General features: G+C 30.3%; 2 protein-coding genes across 12 annotated transcripts in view; one reads left to right on the top strand and one right to left on the bottom strand.

Moving 5' to 3' along the window:
* The first annotated feature begins 417 nt into the window (after positions 1-417).
* Positions 418-13353, top strand: LOC105427498 (prolyl 3-hydroxylase 1). Of its 4 annotated transcripts, XM_089078030.1 has the most exons (13): positions 418-743; positions 1851-2115; positions 3318-3642; positions 4581-4706; positions 6088-6224; positions 6433-6576; positions 7059-7080; positions 7217-7434; positions 7691-7783; positions 7897-8047; positions 8359-8776; positions 8895-8983; positions 9157-13353. In XM_089078030.1, exons 1-13 carry the CDS (start codon positions 526-528, stop codon positions 9165-9167), a joined length of 2217 nt encoding a protein of 738 aa, XP_088934156.1. In that variant the 5' UTR covers positions 418-525; the 3' UTR covers positions 9168-13353. The 4 variants fall into 4 exon arrangements, with proteins under 4 accessions (XP_088934156.1, XP_088934155.1, XP_088934154.1 ...); XM_089078029.1 differs by lacking the exon at positions 7059-7080 and having other exon boundaries at positions 7180-7434; positions 9094-13353; XM_089078028.1 differs by lacking the exon at positions 7059-7080 and having other exon boundaries at positions 7180-7434.
* Positions 12151-18742, bottom strand: part of LOC105427477 (F-BAR domain only protein 2) — a 31706-nt gene continuing 25114 nt past the window's right edge. For all 8 annotated transcript variants that reach the window (XM_089078024.1, XM_089078026.1, XM_011639231.3 and 5 more), the window contains 4 exons: positions 17410-17890; positions 17109-17325; positions 16637-16985; positions 12151-15752 (listed from right to left, as the gene is read on the bottom strand). In XM_089078024.1, the coding sequence (XP_088934150.1) occupies positions 15682-15752; positions 16637-16985; positions 17109-17325; positions 17410-17890 (1118 nt within the window). In that variant the 3' untranslated portion in view covers positions 12151-15681. The remainder of the gene's footprint in view (positions 15753-16636; positions 16986-17108; positions 17326-17409; positions 17891-18742) is intronic.

The following is an 18742-nucleotide window of genomic DNA, read 5'->3' on the forward strand; positions in this document are numbered from 1 at the left end:
TTAGCGCAGCTTCTATTAATACTGTTTGAAGTTTTCCCCGCTCTTGTAAGTAGATTCATAAATATTCCAATTTATCATAAAATGAATGATTATTTTTCAAGATCAAATCCAATCGTATGAAAATATGTTCATTAATGGTTTGTTTATTTTCTTAACTGTAACAAAAAAAAATCGATAAAAGAAAAAGAAAACAGACTTGTATATTTTTTAACGAGGAATAAATAATAATAAACATATTTAAATTTTGCTGAGAAGAAAAAAAAAAAAGGATTTCCTAAAAAACCATCGTCTATTGTTTTTATATAATTGCTGATATTTTGAAAAATTCGCGCGCACGCGACTGTTATCGACTCAACGTCGGTAATGTTACGCGCTGCTATGACCCCGCGAATCTCATCGCATTTTTTTTTTTTTTATAATATATGGACCACGTCCCACGCGTCCGAGACTGGCGAATTGAAAACCGGCGCGACACGGGACGGTCCGTGCAGTTCGTTGGGAGGAGTTGCGAGAGAATGAGCGAGGATGAGATTCGTTCTATCGCTGGTGACTCTCCTCCTCGGAGTGTGCGCGTGTCGCGCCGAGGAGATCGAAATCAACGAGATCGATAGCGACGGATCAGCGAAGGCACGAAACGTAATGCGTAATGCCACGCTCGCCGAGATCTACGAGAACGCGGTCCAGGCGTACCTCGAGGAGAACTGGGACGGCTGCATCGCGGGATTCAGCGACTCTCTTCACGGGTACATCGTAATTATTAGTATCCGTTGCCGTTGAGATTTCCCTTGCCACCTGGCGTTTGATGTGCTACAATATGAATGGATGCATTTTAATTCAAATTTCTGGAAATCACAAGGTTTTAGAAAAAAATGTTTCTTCTTTTATAACTTCAGGGGGGGATGTATATGAATTCTACGAGATACTTTTTAAGTTTTTTTAATTAAACACTTTAATTCTTTATTTAAAGATTCACCTTTTTTTTTTAAATCAAACGGAATGTTTTTATCTGGGACCACATTTTCAAGGAAAGATACACGTCGGATATTTCTGAAACATTTTGCATATTTCTTAATATAAATTTCAAATCATACATGTAAATTCTACAAGAAAGATTATTCGTGAGCACCCAATGTATATTAATATTTGAAAATATTGAATTTATTATTAATTTTACGTTTCATTAAAAGAAATGTTTCTATGGTGTTTCTTCAGAACTTTTTCCTGAAGAAAAAATTGGATTTGCTTGTTCTTTTACGTATTTATTAATAATTTACGTATTTATTAATAATTTAAGATTACATTAATAAATTAAAAAAAATATATTTTTTAGGAAAAGAGAGATAAAAAATTCTTTTTGTAAATAAGAATACACAAAATGAATTTTACTAAAAACAATCATTCTTATATGATAGTCAACTACACTAATAAAAGATGTTTAATTTTAAGACAAAAAAATAAAGCTTCTTTTTGGATGATTTAATTATATTATTTAAATTTTTTTTTTGTTTTTTATTAAAAAATATTTAATTTTCAAATATTAAATATTTATAAATATTTTAATTAAAATTGTATTTAATATTTTTATAATTATCAAAAAATATTTATTATTTTAAAATTAAATATTTTAATAAAAAAACCTAAATTTAAATTTATATAATACAATTAAATCTTTTAAATAGTAACTAGAAGGTCATACTTTTGAAGAAAAGCTTTTTTTATTGAAATATATGATAAAATATATTGAAATTAAGAAATTTCTTTTAAATATTGGTTGCTATGCATACGCAATAACTCAATATTTTTAATATATTTTATATTTTTATGAATTTTATGAAATACAAATCTTACAGATACAAAACATATAAACGCATGGTGACAATTTGCCGGCGCAAATGCAAAGCCGAGGCAGCAGGTTCTTCGCCAATTTTTGCGCAGGACATTGAGGACTTGCATTTTTATGAAAAAAAAGTGAAGGAGACACTTTGTTTAATGAAATGTAATCAGGATTATCGAGAAATTGCAGGTGCGGGGGCGCTTAAACGACTCCCACTCTCCACGGAGAAAAAATTCATTAACCTTGCCATCTACGAGTATCTCCATATCTGTTATTTTCAGGTACGAAAGTTCATCAAATATTTATCTATAACTATTTACATAATATAAAATTACAACTATTTCTATGATATAGTTTAAATGATCTCTGCTATATGAATAAATATATGAATTAAGTACAAATTAAATTCTGCATATTGTCTCTTATAGATAAATTACAAAAAGATATATTTCTACAACATTAAATACTGAAATGTAATTTTGTTTAATTTTTATGACGCATTTCTTTCATATTACAGTTGATAAACGGTCTAATTGCGTCGTTCAGATTCGTGTTTCTACATAAACGCATGTCTTTCTCTCGCCTACAGAAAGTCCCGTAAAAAGCAATACGAAAATACCATATCCCTCGGTTTCTAATCTGGTGGATTACGCAATTTCGGCGTGGCGGATACTGCGCCTGTTTTTGCTGCGTAAATTATGGAGTTAAATAACTCCAACTTGACCCAAAAAACCGATCCATATCATCACATCTTCACTCATTAGATAACTTCATTTTCGAGAATTTGTACATCGACATTTATAATTGAAACTCTGTCAAATTTTCGATACGTTAATTAAAGAAGGTTGTAATTAAAAATTGATTTGACCACCTGTATCAAAATTAGGATCTTTGAATATTTCATTTCCGGCATAGCAATCAATGTTTTCTTATCCAGGAATCTTGAGATAATTTGAAAGAGAGAGAGAAATGAAATTTAAAAATATCCCAGCAAACACAAAGTTACGTGTAATATAAATGTTAATTGTAATTGTCCACTCAACAATGTAACTGTTATATAATACACGCATTATACAACAGTTACATTATTTTGAATGAGCAATTACAATTAACATTTATATTACATATAACTTCGTGTTTGCTGGAAATATTCTACAAATTCTACAAACATAATTTGAATTGTACAAGTATTATTTAATATTTATAAAAAAATAAATATTATATTTTAATACTTGTGCAGAATGTTTTGAATATTGTGTATTAATTCTGCAATATGTCTATTATATTGCTAAAATGTGTTATGCTGTAAATACTATGTTTTTATTGATTTTGGAGGATAGAATAATTTCTTAAATGTGTAAAATTACTTCTGCGTATAATGTAAAAATACATTTAATACATCGCAAGCAAAATATGAAACACTGGCAATAAAATTGTTAATCTGCAATATAATTAATATTATACTCATGATAATTTCTCACAGAAAGGAAGATATCAAGATGCGGCAAACGCAGCTTTCACCTTTCTGTCTCAACATCCCGATCACGAAATAATCAGGAAGAATCTGAAATACTACTTAAATCTTCCTGGCGTGGCCGTGGAAAAGGTAAAAAATTTAGAAGCTGCTCCCTTCGTGCAAAAGTATGTTCGGGGAGTCCAGGCATACGAAGATGAAAATTACGCGGAAGCTGTAATCGAGTTCGAGAATTCTCTCGAGTCCTACATGGAATCCGAGGAGCAATGTAGGATCTATTGCGAGGGCCCCTTCGATCAAGGATGGCATCCTGAATTTACCTCTTCAGTAGCAAGTAAGTTACAAGTCTTAATGAAGACAACAAGTAATAAAATAAACAAATCCAGCAAAAACTGTTTTTCTATATATAATTAATGTGATTTATTTTGTTTTTAATTAATCTTATTTAAACGCAGGATTTATTTGATTGATGAGAAATAGCTGTTTGTTATCATCACTATTAATAAACATTTTATACAACTTATAAATATTAGACTCAAAAAAATATAAAATATTAAATAACTTTTGAATTTTATGTGGCATTAAAACTATTTTTTCTATATTTTTATTTTTGTATTTATCATTTTATTGTTTTTATATCATTTTATTGTTTTTATTCTTGTTTGTCTAGCTTTGACACAGCCTCTTAATTTTTATCACAACTTTTATATCATACTTTTATATCATTTACATACATTATTATTTAAAAATTTCTTTTGTTTAATTTGTCTGTATATTATTATTATTATTATTATTATTTGTTCATTTTTTTATTTTATCACTGATATTTCAATATTGGAACTTTGATTATGTTGTATTTTTCCTTACTTTTATAAGTAAAAATTCTAATATTGAGGCATCATGTTCTAAAAGTTTTCTTCTAAATTTTTTGTTATATTGATGAGAACTAAGTAAAATTTGAAACGTTCAAGTTAAAATATTATGATTAATTGTTTTCATCTTAATTTGCTTAAATTTAACCGTTAATCTCCTTAAAGTCTTATGTCTTTCTTTAACATTTTTACATTTATCAAATTAGAGATATTTTTAATGGATAAAAATTTTTCGTTGAGTTATATATTAATTACAACAATTAATATATGATAAAAAATCAGACAGCACAATATTATTATCAACTTACCAAAAAGTTCCAAAAAATTTAAAGTAGAAGATAAGTCATTGCCTAAAAGATATTTCTTGTTGGTATATTTTTAAATAATTCCATTCTTTCAGATCATTTTACATTCTGTCTACAGTGTAAACGTGGATGTTCAATAATGTTAAACAATGTAAATGGCAAATTTCAAAGTGATTTGCTCAGAAGTCATTATAATTATTTGCAATTCGCTTATTATAAACGTAAGTATTTTAATCTTAATATTTATTAAACAAATTAAGCGAAAGTTTCTTTCTTAATAGAGATTGATCAAAATTATAAATGTTATTATAAATCTTTTTATTGAAAGGAATATTTTTTTTTACTTATATAATAATTACCACTATCAAAGTCAAAGTAAATTCATATATTCATACAAAATTGTCTTCTTTTTTAATTAAATTCTTTATATATCTCTGAATTTTTTTTCAATTATCATATAAATTATTATCATATAAATACTTTTATAAAAGAATCATCTCTTATATCGTATTGATTAGAAAATTCTGTATATATTAATTATATATATAACTTAATAACACTGAACTGGATATTGACATAAAATGCAAGTCATGAATTGTAATGGCCTTATTGCCAATGTCTCTCTATTCGTTAACAAGAGCAACTACCTTGATAGTTGACTACTTGACAATTTTACCAAGCGGTTTCCTGAATCATCTTTTGCCATAAAATTAACTGAACTAATTTCTAAATTGTAGCAATGACAATATTAGTCTAACATTATTCCTTAACTTATCATGTCTCTTGTATCCTCTGTGTTACTTTGCATCATTTGTACTTTATTTATATTTTGTATAATATTTATTTAAATTCTATATAACACACACTATTTTAATTTAGACAAATTTTATTTTCTCTTTCTGTGTTTTTCTTTCTGTGTCTTTCTCTGTCTTTTTCTCTCTCTCTTCTTTCTCAATTAAATTTTTCATCAATATATATAAAAATATTTATATAAATATGTTTTGATATTTAATTTTATTTTAAACATTTAAAATTTTATTTTAAATATCTAGAAATTATAGGATTATAGAAAAAAATATTTCAAAACGATTGTAGAGTTTTGACGAAGTCACATTATAATATTGATTATAATATTGATTTATTCGTCACTGTCAAGATTTTTTATGATCGTTATTTTTTTAAATAAAATCATATATTTTTTTATATTAATTTCTAATATAATATATTTTTTAATATAATCATATTTTTGTTATTTGATATAATTGCTTTAGTTATTCTGGATAAAAATATTAAAGTTAAAAAGTCAATAATTAGAGATATTTTATAGTTTATTCTGGCATATTCTGATAAAATATAAAATATCTCGTAAACTATTTTTTTTTAAACCATACTTAACATCATGTAATCCTTTTGAAATCTTACAATCTTTGTCTAAAGTTGATTTTTTCTATCTTTTATATTTTTCGACATATTTGCCTGTTATTATTTAAAATGGCCCGTGTATGTGTATGTGTAAAATACACATGTACACGCGCGCGCGCGCGCGTACACACACACACATACACACACACACAATAATTTTTATTAATTTTATATGCACAGTGGGTAATTTGAAAGCAGCCTGTGCAGCAGTTGCAAGTTATTTATTATTTCTACCTGCTGATGAGACAATGCTTCATAATAAAGATTATTATAATTCTCAACCTAAAGTAAAAGAAGAATACTTTACGCCAAGAGAGGTATATAAAAATAATAGTTAAAAGTATTCATTTTACAATAAATATTCTGCTAAACGCACTCATTGAGAAAATTTACATGTGCACAATATATATTTTTAGTGTTTTAAAATAAAGATTCTAGATTTTCATAATTCAAAATGAGTAAAATTCATTTAAATAAATAAAAAAGAATTTACAAACCAATGAATATAATGAGAATTGTTTTTAGGAAGCCCTTTCTTACGTGAAGCGACAAGAATACGAGCTGATGTTGTTACATTACATATCGAAAGAGTTTACAGCAATTGATGCCAGATTTAAGGCATTCAAAAATGTAAACACGAAGAGACCCGATAAAAAGGAATTAGAGAAGGTAAAAAACGAGATATATTATAAAGAAAATACCCTTGATACTTTTACTTATAAATAACAATAATATCTTATGGGATTATCCATTTAATTGATTCATGATCGAAAAGCATAAGACATTTTTTATAAGTTTCGATTTTTGTTTGAAGGAACATACACAAGTCAATTTGACCATTACGCATCGTGCTTAAATCAGCTAGAAATGATCAGTAAACTTTCCTGTCGAATACATTGCCATTGCCAGCTTTAATATAACAACGAGATATTTTTACTATGTGTTATACATCTGTACTCGAAAAGCAATAAAATATTTAAAAATAAATATACGTTTATTGTTGCAATTTAATAAAATGAAAATAATTGATAAAATGAAATAAATAAAAAAATTTTAATTAAAGAATATCACATACATGCATCTCTCCCGCTCGATCGCCTGCTTAAATGCAACCCTTTTTACTTTAATGCTCGCATTTACATGGAAAATAGGCGCAAAGAGATTTTTTAAATGGTACGAATAATATAGCAAAAATGTATCTATTTTGCATCTCCAAAGTCGTAATATCATCTGTTTTATTTTTTATACATCTTTTATTTTTCATTTCTCTAGGATTCTTATTCGAAAACAATCTTGCATCCACCTCCAGGTCATTCGCCATCTATTCGAATGCAATTTATGGGTAATCTATCGACATTCCGAGACGAGGAAGTGAAGATAGAAGGAGGTCACGCCACGGAGCGATTAAGAGTCATGGACGACGTGCGATTGATAGCAGGAGAAAAAGAGCTTGGCGGGAGAAATCGCTACGCGGTTGACGGTTTTCTCAATTCCACTGATTGCGATTTGATTATGCGACTCACCCAGGTATCAAATTGACTCAGTCGCTGATCAATTCCGTATTGAATTGCAACATTAATTTTTTTAATTCTTCTTGTAAAGCTTAAAAATGAGTTTTCAGTGCGTTGGAATAGAATTTTAATTATTGTTATTAAAATGAAAATGTTTTTACACACACACACACACACACACACACACACACACACACACACACACACACACACACACACACACACACACATATATAAGTTACGTAAACGATGATTTCGTAAATTTTTTCCAGATCGCTGTGGAAGGCGATGGTTATGAAGAAAATAAAAGTCCGCACTCATCTTTCGAGCGCTTTGAAGGCGTAACTGTTGGCAGGATGGCCTTGGTAAGGATCATCCATATCAGATAGTATCTCTTGTTGCCCTCCCTTATTCATTCCCTGCTAAGCCTTCGGTAAAATGTATCGTCCTCTTACAAACAGAACAAACAAATTTATAGATGGTGTACTTCGGTCTGGTGAAGCCGGAATTGCTGAAGCTATTTTTGCAACGCACAGAAGCGGTTCGTACTCACGTGGAAAGGTATTTCGACCTTGATCGACCATTGCATTTCACCTACACCCATTTGGTCTGCCGAACGGCATTACTCGGTAATTTTCATCTGACGCATCCTCGTGCTTCTGACAACACTTTCGCTGGCATGTTCGCATCGTAATACTTGGTACGACATTAAACATATAGACAATCGGTCAAATCATATTCTATCGTTCGCTTAGCTTCTAGCATTTAATTTCATTTTTGTAACATTTTTTTATTAACAAAACGATCATCAGGATATAAAATATAATAGAAAAATGTATTCCTATTTGTCTATCGAAGAGTCGTCTAAGGAAAAATGAAGATTAGGAACACGTAAATATTTGCTGATTTCTAGAAAGTACATTTTATCTATTGTTTTCAGATTCGTCGGCCAATCGAACTGATCTGAGTCATGAGATTCACGCTGATAATTGCATAATAAAAGATGACGGCTCCTGCTTGCGGGAAGATCCAGCATACACGTGGCGGGATTACTCGTCGATTCTATATCTTAATGATGATTTTGATGGTGGCCAGTTCTTCTTCGTCGAGGACCGAAAGAGACGTCGCATTCAAGGAATTGTTCAACCTAGATGCGGACGAATGATAGCTTTCTCCGCCGGTGGCGAAAATCTTCACGGCGTTCAGGGTGTACGCCATGGCAAGAGGTGCGCAGTGGCGTTGTGGTTCACCCAGGATGAAAAATATTTAGAGTACGAGAGAATAGTGGCAGATACCGTATTGCAAAGAGTCCGCATTTTGGGTACTGTGCAACGCAAGGATATTCAAATACCTCTTAGGTAATACAGAATCTATTATACATTTTGTGTATGTTATCTAAATTCAAAATTACCTAAAATTCAAAATTAAAGAAATGAGTTTTTTTATATCGATTAAAGCATAACATTTCTGTTTCAGGTATGAAGACATGCTGATTCAATGTTTCAAGGAAGACGAGACATTGAGGCGCATCCTGAAAGAATTCGCGCAAGATGATAATAAAAATGGTAATGTTAATAACAATTAATAATAGTTTAGATTACAATGTAGATATATAACAGATTTATTTTAACTACACTTTTATTTAATGGTGGAATAAAACGTTCAAATGCCGTAGTATAAAAAGGAAAAGAAAAGAGAAATATGGCAAAACTGAAACCAATCAATTTGTGATTTGCAGAAGATGGATGAAGATGCGATGTGATGAATGAAAATCTAAAATATATTCCTTAATGAATAGCTGGATCATTAAACTGGTGAGTCGAGAGCAAATTTTCTAATCATTTTATGATAATAAATTATAAATTATAAATTTGTGCATAAGATTGTGAATCTTGCGCATTAGTATAGATTAGCTGAGTAATATATCTTCTTCAAAGAAATAAAAGAGAGAATTAAATGTTAATCTTAGAATACCTCATATGTGACGAGTAATTCACGTAATTAATTTGCACGATAAAATCCGATATAGAAACATGTAACAATAGATGTTTTTTTGTCAGTTTATCTAAAATTTTCTATCTCGCTTTCGCCACTTCAAATATATATATATATATATATATATATATATATATATATATATTTCATTTTAAATATAAGTATATGCGTTAGTTCAGTTATAAAAAACAAATCTAATAATATCGTGAAACTCGTCTTAACTTTTTCGCTACTATCATCGATATAGTCATTTTCCGCAAAATACATGTGGTTCCGTTGATTCTAGTCGTTCTCTATGAATATTATTAAACATTACGATTTGTAAATTTTTAATACAAATTCTATTTTATTTGTACTCGAAAATTTATACTTTTAGTAAAATAAATTATAATTTTAAAATGTGCTTTAATCTCGTTACATGAATGCGTGCTATGACGGTCGTAGCGAAAGAGTTAATAACTCTGCCATGTTTTTAATATAATCTAATTTCTAGTCAGTGCATATGATATAATGCATAAGTTAATATATTTTGTATGCCCACAGTGATGAATCACTTTTAAATTACTCTGCTAAGTAGTATTATTTTATGCAGCAAAATATGTGTACTTAGGCACGTGTAATGCCGTTGCGATTACAATTGCAACAATTGTTTATAGAAAATATCCTAAATCTTTATTAGAACATGGACATTTACATGTCAACAAATTTACATAATCGCTCGCTATGCTTCGCACAATGTTTGTATCGCATTGTTAATTTATAATTTTTGTGTTTATGCTATAAGAAAATTACACGCGTGTCTGTTATATATGTGATTGCGTTACAGTCTCCTTAGTGACTTGCATCGTCGTCTCCTCTTCCTCTTCTTTCTCTTCCTTTTCCTCTTATCGTGTAATAACAAGTTTCGTACACACGATGGATATTCTATATATGTCTCTTTGTAAAATCAATTCCGTCAATTAAGCGTGCGTTTGGTACTAACTATTCGTAACTACCAACACATCTAAATCTCGTCAAGAAATGATTGAGATCTGCGATTTGTCTGCGTTGTCATCGTAATCAATGGACAACTAAACACACCAACAGACAAAGCAGAAACGATTTTGGAATGAAAGGAGGAAGAGAAAATACAGATCAAAACTCAAATTCTTCACCTCGAGAAAATTCTGATTCTGAAGAATGTCCCACGTGGGTAGAACCACAGAAAAGAGGATTCAATTGCAATAATTTTAACGTCCAATAATATTATATAAGATCACGAATCTAAATAATTTTCAAAGAATTTTAATCGTCAGAGTTTTATCGTTTATTAAAAATATATATTAACAAATAAAATGCAATGATCTAAATCTATCAAATATGAATTCTTTATTATACGTTTATTTTATGAAATAAATATGACGGAAGAGAAAGTTTGCCTTTTATCTTGAAAACATTTTAATCTAATGTTAATTTAATAAATTTGTATTTAAATAACCGTGAGCAGAATTTTTCAATTTCAAATGTGATTAAAATAATTATTAAAAAGGAGTAATATTTCTCTTCTGTATTTATTTTCCAACAAATATGTATATGAGAATTAAAATTTTAATGAATGATAAGCGATAAACTTCGTTTGTTCAGAGTCATGATCTTGACATTGCCTAGATCATTCGAGTTGGGTCCCCTTTTCTGTGACACTACATAGGCTTGAAGAAAATCGCCGATTTCTATTTTAAGATGGAAATATGAAGAGAAAGAACGGATTCGACAAAATTTATTTATGAGAAAATAATGTTTGATGATATTGGTATAACGTAGTCTTAGGCCTCTTAGACTTATTTTAGCACTTGATACATACATAAAAAATAAATGCATATCGTTCCTCTTTCTTCCGAAATTAAAATATTTACTAACAATTGTCGAATTCGTTCTTACGTTATCTCTGATTGTGTATATTAACAAATTGTTACTACAAAATTTTAACTGAACGCATACAAAAAGAGATACAATGAAGCTAGTTCCAGATTATGCTATTCGTGCTATTTCTGGTTCGAGATTTGCAATTTGCTTATAAATGTGTAAATTCGTTAGAATTTTCCATTCATTAAATCTGCTGCTGATTCACTACAACCAATTAAATTATAATATTGAGAAAACACATGATAAAAATTCTTTTGCAAAATGCATTAAAATATTTTTCAATAAAATAATCATTTGCAATTAATAGAGTAGATTTATAAAATTTATAGAAAACTCTATCTTTTGCTCCGATAATTATATATCTATAGAATCATGATTTTAAAATTGTGATTTTGTTCTTGATTAGACACATTTATTTCTTATATAAGTATTTCTTATCAGAGCAGTTTTCGGAAAGCAGTTTATATTCTACAAGCTTATCTTGTTAAAAAATATTTTTATTGTAATGCAAGAGTTCTCATCATATACTTTTTCACTTTTAATGTTATAATTTAAGATAGTTACAGTAAATCAGCAAAAGTCTTAATTACAAATTTGTGTACAATACAATATCTACCACGAATGTGGTTTTTTGATGAAAGCAAAAGACACGAATTATGAATCGCGTATTGTCTGTCGTTAGCTCAAGACTATGCTAACAAAAATCAAAATTAGAGAATGTGAGTTTTGCTCCCGTATTCCTCGTCGTACTCGTTATTCCACGTTCGCCTTTGTCATCTCAGGACCAATTGGGAAGAAAGTGATAACGCGATTACGATACGTTGTAACATACATATATGTTTCAATACAAACGTTTATTACGAAATTATAGTGACATTTGCGTATCACAGGAGAGCTCAGTCGATTCTTCAGAAACCACTCCATCGTCGTCGTATTTATGCGAACGTTGGCGCGCGAACTTTCAATACCAAAGGAAAAGACAACTATAACGACATTGCGTTGATAACGGAATGGAGTCTACGTGGAGAAATAAAATCTTTTTTTATCTTTTATTATTACGCGAATACTCGAAGTTCGAAATTTCGTAGATAATAAACGAAATAGAAAGACATCTCCTATTGTTTACTAACTCGATACCGATCAACGCAATTGATCTGTCGAATTTAATCTATCTCGAACGGAGTGGTCACTCGAGTTTCGCCATATGTTACAGATGTTTTCATATTGCTCTTCGTATAGACCTTGGTGTATCGCCCCTCGCCCGTATAACGGTTACAATTAAAAATCCATCTTAATTAAAAGCAATCTTGAAAATAACGCTCTCACGTAAAAAGTAGACGCACAATGAGAGAAATGTAAAAAGTATCGCAGAAACAGTAGCTAAGACACAACAGTAATGATGATAATCATAATAATCTATTGCCGATTGTAATATTTTTTTTACAGCAACGGGAAGTATAAAAGAGACGATACTTCACGTCTAGTAAACGATCATTAAAACGAAAAGATGTAAACTGGCGTATCGTGTTATTAGTGCCCGTTGATTCTCAAGTCTCAAGAATCTTCAATTTTCGAGACGTTGAATTTCATTTGACGATTATTGATAAGATTAGTAGTTTCAAGCATAGGAGAATTGAATTCTCTTAGACCAGGGGCAGCGATTGCTGCTTGTCATCGATGTAGAAACACGGAAGAAAACACGAGTGCTGGATTATAACAATTTGAATCAGATTTCTCATGAGTTACATTTTTTCTTGTATATTATGTATCTAAAAAATCAATTCCATTCATTACCGAGTTTCCAAAAGTACTTTGATGTAATAAAATACTTGGACAGATATAAATAATATAAAGAGTAATTTTGTTACTTTATAAAAATAAGAAATATTTTACCAATAAAAAATCAACATTAACGACTAGTGCGCGAACTCACTTATTAGAAGACAAAAATTTTATTATAGACAAAAGTTTTAATAATAAATTTCTCTTCCAATTTTATATTTAATTTCTCTTCCTTAAATATAAATTAAGTTTTTTTTTTTTTAAATAATTGTATATCTTTTATGCGAATAATTTAAAATTCAAGATCACTAGTTCAAAATATAAGTTACAAAAAACAAATTTATATAAAAACATAATCTATCCTTATTCACAGTTTCAATATGAAAAAAGACTAAAATTATCAATTTTTTTTCTCATGTTACTTTAATTTAAATTTAATCTCGATCGACTTGTCATTGATCTTAAATGAATAAAAAGTTGATCGTACGTTAAAATATAAATCTATCGCGTTAACGTCAGATTATGATTCTCAAGATCACTAATCTTAACTCTTTAGCTTTTATTTTCTGATCATTTAAAATGTGCAACAAACACTTTGCAGAATCTATCTCGACAAACTTGATTATGTGATATATAAATTACATAAATCAAATTATTGTAATATTATAACCTCAGAAATAAAAATAATTTTACTATAATATAGAAAACTAAAATTTTTTATATTATAAGCTTAATTTCTAATGGGTTAAATGTCATCATAATAGAGAATCTAAAATTATGTTTAGAGGACGCAAAATTGAAACCAACTGCATATTGCACAATAATAAATAAGATTACCATCATATCTTTAAAAAAAAAAAAACAGTTTGACATGAATGTAATCCAGCGCATAAGTAAAATCAAATCAATTACTTTGTTTGTTCGATATACTCGTGTAGTGTAGTTATCATGATTAATCGCCATAATTAATTTTCTATTAATCGGTAATTGATCAATATCAAAATGTAAACTATTGATAAAAATAAATCGCCCGTCTGATAATGCCTTCAGGAAATTGACTTTATCGAGAATCAATGTTTCGTACGAAATACTTTAACATTAATCTGTGATACTTTGTAATCTAAATGTTGATTAAATGTTGATTAAATTAATAATGTATAAAGCAATGGATGTGACACATGAACAAGTGTGATATAACTATAACAAGAATATGATTTTACAGGCGAAAACGGAACGCGCCACAATCGCAAAGGTACGAAACTTTCAGCGTTTTACGTATAATATTAAGAATCTCAGTTTGAAACATTTAGATAAACGAGTCTCCTCTTCGTTTGTCATTAGCTATACCTAACGCTAGTCCTGTTATCATCGTCAAAATTGTGTTTTAACTTTTAAACGTTCAAAAATACAGAATCGCATTTGATTCGCCTCGCACGTGCTAACGTTTAAAAAAGTATCGTTGATTTAAACTCTTTATCTCTATTTTTCTCGCTATCGCCCCTTGACCTCTCGTAATTTTCTTCAGTAAAACAACTTTTACTCGCGTCTTATCATATATCTTGCTACTTAATACTCCTATCCTCGCGCGCATAAAAATAAACTAAAAATTGATATATATGCCAGAATTTTCTCGCCGAAAGACTTATTCCATATGTAAACAATATATATCCCTTCTTTCCAAAGTATAAATGCTAAATGTACATATACGTTACTTAATTGGCATGTTGTTTACATTTCTCCTTCCGTACGACTATTAACAATATAATGCTAACATATTACATTAAAATAATGTAAAACATAACAATAAACTAAAGAACGTTGTACATTGTGTTAAAAGAAGATGGAGATAAAAAAACACCGTGACGCATTTTGATTATGTAGAGAAAAATTGTTAAATGGCGGAAGTCATCCTGCCGGAGAATATGCTGGACACCAAAGGATCTTCACGCAAGAACCTTTTTTGATGGATGGAAAAAACTGTTTGTACATCTATCATGTTTTATCGTAAAAACTTCGTTAAAACAGTAATACATCTTATAGAGGAATATATAAAAAATTAAAAAATATACAAGTTATATATAAAGACATAGACACATTTGCCGAAATACATTTTGCGTTAAGTCAGATCTTTCCCGTTTCTACCTATAGATTCTAGTCGTTAAGTCATAAAAGATCGGCCTCGGTATTTAAGAAGAGTACATTTAACGCCGAATGCGACGTTTTACTCCTAAATTTCGTAGTTGTATGTTCCCATTAAGATAAAATGTCATGTATAGCTTAACACAAATGAAGACTTGAAACGATCACATTCGGCATTGAACACACAAAGAGAATATGGATCGTGTTTATTTCGGCAAGGAAGATGTCTTACTTCTGTAAGATGCCTTTCCTTCACTTACATGCAATATATGATTTTTACAAAAAGATCCATTTGATTTTCGGTCGACGATTTTGGTATCCAACAAATTTCTCCACGCGTATTCAGACTATGAATCGATAGTCGTGATATGGGCAGTGAGTGATTAAACAAGTACCAATATTAAATAGGCTGACTCTCCCATTGAGGCGCCCATTCTGGAAGTCGTCAATCCGTACTGGATGGCGGTGCTGCGTATCTCGTACGCGAATCCAAGTCCCCGTCGCATATGTATTTTCCTAAAACAATTCAGTTTCGGTAATCAATCAGGTTCTGTTTTATTATGCTCTTCAACATTCGTTAAATAACATGTAAAAGATAAAGAGAAACTCTCTTTTGAAAAAAATATTTTTTTTATAATAAACTTAATTTTTTAATTTTAAATATAGATTTAATCTTTTGACGAAATTTTTAAGCTTTTCTTTTAACTAGTATCATGTTCTTGAAAGTATGACAATTAAGAAATTGTTGAAACTAAATAGCTATTATTTTGTAAGGAGTGAACTCAAATAAATTATGTGACAAAAACAAAAAAAATTTTTATTAGGCAGAAACACATTCGCCTCCCCCCCCCCACACACACACATATTTTCTTCAATCAAAATAATTGATTTAAATCTATACAATAATCAGGGTACTTTTAAAATTATTAAATTCACTTTCTAACATTAATAATTGCTATATTTTTGAAAAATTTCAGATTTCTCTTATGGAGATGATTACTTATGTCAAGATCTGGACATATATTACTGAATCATCAATCAAATTTTTGGTTTATTTCGTAATATTATTAATTTCACAAGTTCATAAATATGCGATATTCTTTTTGCACTACATCAATTCTGTTAATCAAAACGACATATGTATTTCTTTTAAAGGAGTGTATTCAGCTTATTTTATTCTAAGAAAAATTCGTTACAAAACAATTATTTAATTTCAACAGCTTTCAAATTATGTGTGTATTTTTTAAATACACAAGATTCATTAATAAAATAATAATATATTTATTATATCATATCATTTCTTTATGCTTTAAGTAATTTAAAAATTTTTTAACTAACTTTTTGCATAATAATGCAATATATAATAATTAAAATTTGTAATTAAGAATTGTCTAACATACCAGACACAAACTTTCGTTTTACTAAGCTCAATCGATATCCAGAACCTATGAGCTCAAATTCAACGCCCGACAATGTGGTCCCTTCACAATTAAACTGGGTGAATATCGTGCCCTGATTGCCTGGGCCATGTTCAAGTTCAACTCGCGCCTTTAGAGATCCAACTCCGTTGCCTTCGCTATGTTGCGAAAGCTCCGTGAATTTCCATAATACGCGGTTGGTATCGGGCAACCATTGCGCTGGTGGTTTACTGTTGAACGACTTGAAACCACCATCGATAGGCGCTGCAACATGGAGATTCAGCAGAGGACTCGGTGAGGCCATGGCACGACTGTTGTATTTGTAATCAATCTAGAAACAAAAATAGTTTGATTTGTAATGACAATCACATCAAGCGATAAAAAGACAAGATCATCACAATTGTTTCTATCGATATATTGTTTCTATGTCTCTTAATAGAGATGGTCCGGATACCTTAAGATCGGTATGGGTAGTCTCACACTTCCAATATGCGACTAATTGAAAGGGGCACGAACTCGCGCCTTCCTTGCACTTGATTTGGTACTTGAGGATATCCACGTTGAAATACGAGGCCGAGGGGTTCTGTTCAGCTTGCCGTCGTAGCAATGTAGTTAAGGCACTCATGTTGAATTCGAAGATTGTACTGTCGACGGTAGTTTGAGTCGCGTCCCTGCAAATAGTCCCGCAGTCTCTCGTGTTATTAAGATGCCTTCTCTCAATTTAACAATCAGCGAGATTAACTAAGATGACTTACATGCTGATGAGCTGACTGTTTGGCAGCAGCCTTTCCAACCTATTAGTATTTCTCACGCGAAAGGTCAATTTAGCAGGACTGGGATTGTTTGCTAGAACCGTAACGATACCGGCCGGAAATGAGAGCATCATATCGCCACTGAGTTTCACCTGACAGCGAGTCTCGTCCGTGCCGCGAAAATAGGAGTGCACTATCTCGTGAAAAGCCACCGCCAGAGGGATGGTGTCGGCTAGACCGATCGTAAGCGGGGATGGTCCCCGCGAGGAACCCACGCCCACGCCAGCGGTACGAAATTCTAAACTGGCAACGCTATCGGCGCGGGATATCGTCGCGGGTGACATCCTGCCACGCGGTGAAGGACCCTCCCCTCTGCGCGACGGAGGTCTGGGTATCACGATCGACCCTGTCGGTGTAGAGGATGCAGATTGCTTTGGCGGTAAAGCCGGCGTGATGTCCCCGACTTCCGAAAATAAATCTCCATCTGAAAAAGAAAAAAAAAAAAACGTATTTATTCCAAAACTCTTAGGCAATTTCACTTAGGAGTAAGAAATATAATTGATTTAAATTTATTATTATTCCACGTTTACTTACAACAGCAATCTTTAAAATCGACAATTATCAGATATTGCCATACAATCATCCATTATTATAACAAATCATGATGTCAAGTGCTAGTCATAATTTCTTATACATTATGATATTAATAATTCAAACAAATTAGCAAAAAGATTTAGAAAAATGCTGTATAAAGATATATCTTATGTATAAATACATACATTAACGATTTAATTTTTTACTACTATAACAAATAGATTTTATATAATATTAAAAGAGAATGCTTTCGTCAATAACATATGTAATTAGCAATCTAAAATTCACTAAAACTTATGTCGTAAAGTATTTTAATCGTTTTCAACTATATTGCTGGTTTTTTGAATGATTTACAGTTCAAAAATAATTTAAAATAATTTATTTTACACATTTAATGCCATGTATAAAATCATTTATTCGATTAATTTATACATAAGACATGTCTTTATACGGCATTTTCTCCAATCTTTTTGTTAATTTGTTTGAATTACTTTTATTTAAGCGAATAATTTTGCAAATCTGATTTTATATTTGTAATCAGCGATTCAAAAAATTCATATCTTGTATTAAATCTTGTTTGTTACATAGCATTATTCTGTTTCTAGTTAAAAGAGGGAAAATTGAAAGGGTAATAACTGCCCTTAAAATCGCTTATGGATCAAAAATGGAAAGACATGGGTAAAATATTTTCCATAGTTCTATATTTATGCGAAATTTGAAAAAAATCCGAGAGTTATACTTG

Source organism: Pogonomyrmex barbatus, unplaced genomic scaffold, assembly GCF_055798465.1.
Source record: "Pogonomyrmex barbatus isolate J1 unplaced genomic scaffold, ASM5579846v1 scaffold21, whole genome shotgun sequence".
NCBI lineage: Eukaryota > Metazoa > Arthropoda > Insecta > Hymenoptera > Formicidae > Pogonomyrmex > Pogonomyrmex barbatus.